The sequence below is a fragment of the Nestor notabilis genome, unplaced genomic scaffold (assembly GCF_000696875.1).
Source record: "Nestor notabilis isolate BGI_N333 unplaced genomic scaffold, ASM69687v1 scaffold35297, whole genome shotgun sequence".
Lineage (NCBI taxonomy): Eukaryota > Metazoa > Chordata > Aves > Psittaciformes > Psittacidae > Nestor > Nestor notabilis.
In genome coordinates, this window is record NW_009938412.1 from 13,238 (window position 1) to 19,373 (window position 6,136).

Here is a 6,136-nt window from a genome sequence, read left to right on the forward strand (position 1 = left end):
GTAGGAAATAACTGATGATTCCTAAAGTATTAAGTGCTATGATTGTGCAAACTGGCAGCACTGAAGGGCCTGAACTGCTCTATTGGTGATTACCTTTCCTCCCCCAGATCTTAAAGCAGAATGGATGGCAGTTTCAGATTGAATATATATTTTTCCATCTGCTGAATACTTGTTTTTGTTCATGCTGTTTGAGGTTAACTGTGCACGTACTAATCAAACCCACTACTTCCTTTCTCGTAAAACCAAAACAAAGCTTCATGTTACTTTCAGGTACAGCATCTGGGATCAAAGCTATATATACACACACTGACTCTGTGTGGGTTAAATTATTTCGAAGATTCAGTATCCTGAAAGGTGTCGCCTTTTATTCCAGCCCTGAGAGTTCCAGTTTGTCTTAAAGTCGGAAGGCATCAGCCACCTCCAGCCTTTGTCCCAGCACAGGAATGCTCTCAATATTGGTCACCGTGGGCTTTCTCTGCACAGCCTCTGCCATTGCCCAAGGTGGGTAGATGAAGAAGGAAAGGTAGCTGGGGTGTCTACCTCTTCTCGGTTTCACATCTTTGCAGGAGATGGACTGGTACAAGAGGGAGGCAGAGATGACAGGGGACTGTTCCATAGGACAGTCTGGGGACAAGGTCCTGGGGGACTGGAAGGTATCTGGAAAAAGCAGGCACAGACTTTAGAGAAGGAGCATCTGTAGAGAGGCTGGGCAGGATTCAGCGTAGCTCAAGAAGGAAGAAAGACACTGACAAATCAGGCTTTGTGAGTGAAGTTGTTGGCAGCTGATAATGTGGATATAGAGGTTTGAATGGATGGAGAAACTCTACTCCTCTTCATCCCAAACTCTTGCACTGCAGAACAGAAGAAGCCCTGCCCAAAAATAGGCTCATATAAAAAGAAATTGAAAAAATAATACTGAGCCTTCCCTGTTCATTAAAGCAAGTCAGTGTCTTCCTATTGTGGAGCAAGAGAGAGTATGGAAGTTGTAGAAAGCAAGCCAGTTGGAAAGTACACAGTACGCTGGTTTCTCTTTAAGATTTGTAATGAGTTTTTTGTGGTTTTGCTGTGTGTAGCTATACTGTGGCTTGGGGTATATAATGTTGCTGTACTGTGGCTTGGGAATAGTTGGTTAAAACTGGAGAAGCAAAAAGGTCAGAAACAACAACATGTAAATGGATTTTCTATTCATTTTTACTGTTACCCTAATGGTTCTGTTCCATGTTCCATACAGGATGTCAGCTGTTTATTTTCTAAATGTGAATATGTTTATTTCTACCACACAGAAATTGTGGTTTAAGTGCCTGATTTTGAATTTCAAATTTCAGCTTTACCATCTTTAGTCTATGGTTTTGCTTTCTTATGTACATTAAAAGGTTTGCACCGAGGGAATGAGCATGCATCACCCTAGTCATTGTTCTAATAAGTAGGCCAAAGTAACTGCTGTTTAAGAAATAAGTAATTGCTGAGATTTATAATATCATTTATAGTAATCAAAGTACTTTCTGAGCTTTTTAAAGTGTATTAATACAGTGCCTATGTGAATTGTGGTCTTGGAGTCCTTTTTTTTTGGAAGCACTTCTAGGAATTACCCATGGATATAGGAGGTGGTAGGACTCCCTATTGTGCAGGCTTCAAGAAAACCACTGCAGATTATTTCTTGACAGTTCTTTTACAATCATGCTCTTTACTTCCTTACAGTAATGGAAGTGACTCAGCCAGCAATGGTGCTGGCCAACAGGCAAGGAGTTGCCAACTTGGTGTGTAAATACAAGCATATTGGAAATGCAAAGGAAATTCGAGTGACTCTGCTTAAACAGACAGGTGACCAGTTCACTGAAATTTGTGCTTCGACCTACACGTCGGATTTTAAAACCTTCAGTGTGGAAGAGGTCATTCAGTGCCGTGTTAGCCCTAGCCAAAACAACGTGACCCTCACCCTCACTGGCCTGCAAGCTAATGATACTGGTCTTTATGTCTGCAAGATGGAGCGGATGTACCCTCCACCTTATTTTATGAACAAGGGAAATGGAACGCATCTCTATGTCATTGGTAAGCCAAGCAGCTTTACAGTACTGTGACACTCCCAGGTTAAGGGAGTTGCTATTATGTATCAAAGGTCTTCAAAATCCTGTTTGTAAGAAGTGAGGCTGAACACTGATTCAAACTCTGAGAATCATGATCAGCTTTTAATCCTTTCAGGCTTCCCTGCACACACCTAAAGCAGGCAGTCATAGCCATGCAATGTATATAGCAATATATGAATGCTTGACAACATAATACCATACAGCGTACATGTATATCTTGGCAGTTATACATTAAGTGCAGAAACAGTGAAGAGTAAGGTCTATGTTCTTCTACAGATAAAGCCTGTTTTTGTTGGAGGTGGAGTGGGCAGGGACTCAGAGCTCAGTCCTGGTAGTATCCTGGGATAGCACATGCTACAGAAAAGCAGAGTGGGGGCTAACTTAGTGAGTCTAGGGTCTTCCTCATGAGGCTCATGTATGACATTGACTTGTGTGATATCATACGTTTTAGATCCAGAACCTTGTCCAGACACAGCCATATATCTCTGGGTATTAGGAGCAACTGCCTCAGGACTTTTTCTTTACAGTATTATCATCTCAGCCATTCTCATGGGCAAAGCGGTAAGTCCATCAACTCAGGCCCATCCTGCTAATAACACCCCTTTGTGTGATGAGGATAAGGAGAAAGAAAAGAGAACAGGGAAGAACACATGAGAACACACGGGAACAAAAAGGATTCTCCTTTTTACTGGTGCAATGCTGTCACAATTATGCAAACTAGAAGAGCTTGCTGGAGCTGCCATTTAGATTTGTTTATGGCTCTTTTGTGTTGTCAGAGTACCAGAAAGCAGTCAGCTCACCTCAGCAGGACTGACCCTTGGCAGGAGCACCCTCAAAGGCCTAAATGAATGGCAGGAATTTGGTTTTTTGCTAAATGGCCCCTGTAACTCCTGATTCTCCCTCAAATGGTCTCAATGGATCTGCTACAAGGAGGGGTGAAAGGGAAATGTCTAGAATAACTTCTACTCAGAAAAGGCGTAATATCCATCAATTCCCTCCAAAATGTGCTGATCAATGATTATTCTGTGATCATTTGTTTATTTTACTGTCTTCCTGTATTTTATAGATAAAGAGAAGACGATGTCTCACTACTGGGGTGTATGTGAAAATGCCTTCTGAAAAGCTAGAGAAAAAAGTGATTCCATTCCACATCACTGTTAATGAAACGAGGAAAGAAACCATTTCCTAGCTGGGATAGAGTCTGCTAATTCACTTAAGTTAAAGAAATAAAATTAATTGTCTTGTTACAAAGGTGTACAGGAAGGAGAGAGAATATTCTTTGTACCTTCTATGGCTTGGAGGAGAATAAATAGTTTATGCATTAATATTTCAAGGTTAACCCTGTCACATAAAAATGGCTACATTAGGCCATTGATTCTCTGAGTTATATTGTACCAATATGTAGTCTATAGATATATACATATATATATGTATAGCATTAAGAGTTATTGCTGTTGCAGCTGAGCATCTCACTATCAAATTTCACCATGTCTACCAATTAACTGAAATCCAAACACTATTCAACAGGCTTGTGTGTCATTTCAAGGCTAATCCTATAGGTCTGGGAGAAAAGGCAGAAGAGTACACTAATGTACAAAGGAATGTTGACTTGTTCCCTTGCATTGCTATTTATTGGTTTCATTTCTGACATTAGTGCTCTGCGCTGCCACAGAGGCATCACTGTAGGCTGGCACTGAAGACACTGCTGCTCTAAAAGCCTGATCTCAGCTCCCTTCACTGGCATTGTGTCCCAGCAGTGCTGGGCTGGAGTTAACACTGATGATATCTGAGCCAGTGCTGACAGCTTGGTTGTGCAGAAAAGCTGCCCAGCAGGAGCCCTCTTAGGCTGTCGCTAGGAGGATGTTCCAGCTGTGCTGGGGCCTTGTATTTTACAAATGCTAAATTAGCATCTATCCAGAAAGCAGAAGTATGTTGCTGTGTTTAACTGAGTCTGTTTTCCATGAAAATACCAACAGTGTATAATCTTGTTTATTACTTACGTACAATTCAATAAAAACCTTGAAGCTTTGCCCGAATTTGAGTTCATTTCTTATTCACTGTTCTCGGAAGAAACAGGAAGTGGCTACATGTTAGAAAGCAGTGATGACAAGATGAACCTTTCCCCTCTGACCCTGTGTTTTGCCCTTCTGAGCCAGACTGTGTGCTCATGCCAACACTTACTTTCTCAGCTCTCTTCTTCATGATGCCACCATTAAAATCTATTTGTCTGGTTAGAGCTGCTGTGATGTGGTTCATAGACGCCACCAATCACCCAATCACCTTTCCATTTCCAGCAAAGTTACTTGCAGAAAGTAGCTGTAATGACTTCGACTGCATCTCCTGTAGATGTTTGTACAAGGAGCTAGTCCTAGTTTCAAATCCTGTTTTCTTTGCACCTCTTTGACACACTCCCTCACTAATGCTAGCTGACACACAAAGCTGCTGGAACTTATCATAGAATCATAGAAAGTTAAAACATAGAAACTTAAAAAACCATAAAGTTAAAAAGTTAAAACATAGGAACTTTAAACAGTTTCAGCATTCTCAGCTACTACCTACTACTTTGACTCTTTGCGGCCAAAATTTCACCTTGCAACCCAGCATGTATCTCTGTTTCACACCTGTGATTCCATCTTCTTGGCTTCATAACTGTGAACCCAAACTCCACAGCCCTCTAATGTCATGTTCCTGCAGTGGCAGCAGCTCCAGAACACCAGATCTCATTGCTTTTTCCCTTTTGTCCCTTCATCTGGCACCACCTCCAGCTGTACAAATAAACAGATTCCCAATTTTCTGGTGTTGCCAGGTGATAACTGCTCTCTCAATGTTGATGTACAATTGTAGTGCATTAAGTAAAAGTCTGAAGGCATTTTAGGATTCTGAAATCAGTCTGGGAATTTTCCCCTAATTTTCCACTGACTTGGTGTTTTGGGGATAAAACTGATTGAAGATCACACATCTGATATCACTGTAAAAAGACTGGATTTCTGCCTGTTCAAGTGCAGCCCATTCAGAGAAATGTGTTCCATGACTGGTAAAAATAGATTTGACACACACATCCACCTGTACAAGCTGTAAAGTCTTCCAATAAATTTATGCTGGCAAAGAAAGAATATTCAGGGCAATTTTTTTTCCACCACAGCAAGTAGTACCTCAGATATCCCCTGAATCATGTGTCTGTCTCCTAATCAGGAATCAACTGTTTCTTCTTTTTCTTTTCCTTGACAATTCCTTTACAGTGGGACCAAGAACTTAGTTTTCTTAAGCAATCTAAAAGCAGCTCAAGTACATTATTTTCTAAGCCTGTCTCTCCTGGGTAAAGAGATGATTTGGATCTGTATCAACAGCCTCATGACCTCTGGCCACAGCTGGTTATGAATCTGTGTCACTGTAGAAAGTGCATATGTTTTAATTCACCTTCATTTCTGGCAGCTAAGCTGACCACGGTTAGCCCTTCTGTATCCACCCTGACTAGTTCCTCTTAGTACACTAGCATTTCCTTGAAACATTCAGCCTGTAATGACCAGAAAAGAATTCTGCCCTAAATAAGCTGCAGGTTGCTGTATTACCTGAATAATGAAGGTTACGGGAGAGCAGCACAGAAACTATCATCTCACAGACGGCAATAGCAATATTTTGTGTTTGCTCCTGCACTTAAATAATTCCTGGTATGATGTTTATTAATCATCCTATTGCAAATTAATTTGCCCAAATTCTCTGGTTGTTCTGAACTTCTCTTGGTCCTCAGTAGCTATTTTTCCAACCTTCTCTTATTTCTGCAGTGCTTAATTTTCTCTGGCTCTCCTTACCACTGCAGCAGCCTTCTCTGCGCTAAATGTTATATAAGTAAGCATGATCATTTTTGTTCTAAGCCAGGTTCCCCTCTTGAATTTTCTGGCAGGGTAATAGGTGCACTCAAATCAGCAGACGTAGCAGTAAAGACCAAACTGGGATTTCAGTTCAGATTTTACTGATGATGATACTCTCATAATATATATCTAGCGCTACAGAGATGAGTGGAGCCTAAGTGCCCGCAGGGATGATATTTATAC

The 6,136-nt window shown here is 41.1% G+C and overlaps 1 protein-coding gene across 2 annotated transcripts; it reads left to right on the forward strand.

Moving 5' to 3' along the window:
• Window positions 1-328: 328 nt before the first annotated feature.
• CTLA4 (cytotoxic T-lymphocyte-associated protein 4) lies at window positions 329-4,117 on the forward strand. Of its 2 annotated transcripts, XM_010019301.1 has the most exons (4): window positions 329-501; window positions 1,699-2,049; window positions 2,536-2,645; window positions 3,151-4,117. In XM_010019301.1, the coding sequence occupies exons 1-4, from the start codon at window positions 444-446 to the stop codon at window positions 3,271-3,273; spliced, it is 642 nt and encodes a 213-aa protein (XP_010017603.1). In that variant the 5' UTR covers window positions 329-443; the 3' UTR covers window positions 3,274-4,117. The 2 variants fall into 2 exon arrangements, with proteins under 2 accessions (XP_010017603.1, XP_010017604.1); XM_010019302.1 differs by lacking the exon at window positions 2,536-2,645 and having other exon boundaries at window positions 333-501; window positions 3,151-3,248.
• Window positions 4,118-6,136: the final 2,019 nt, after the last annotated feature.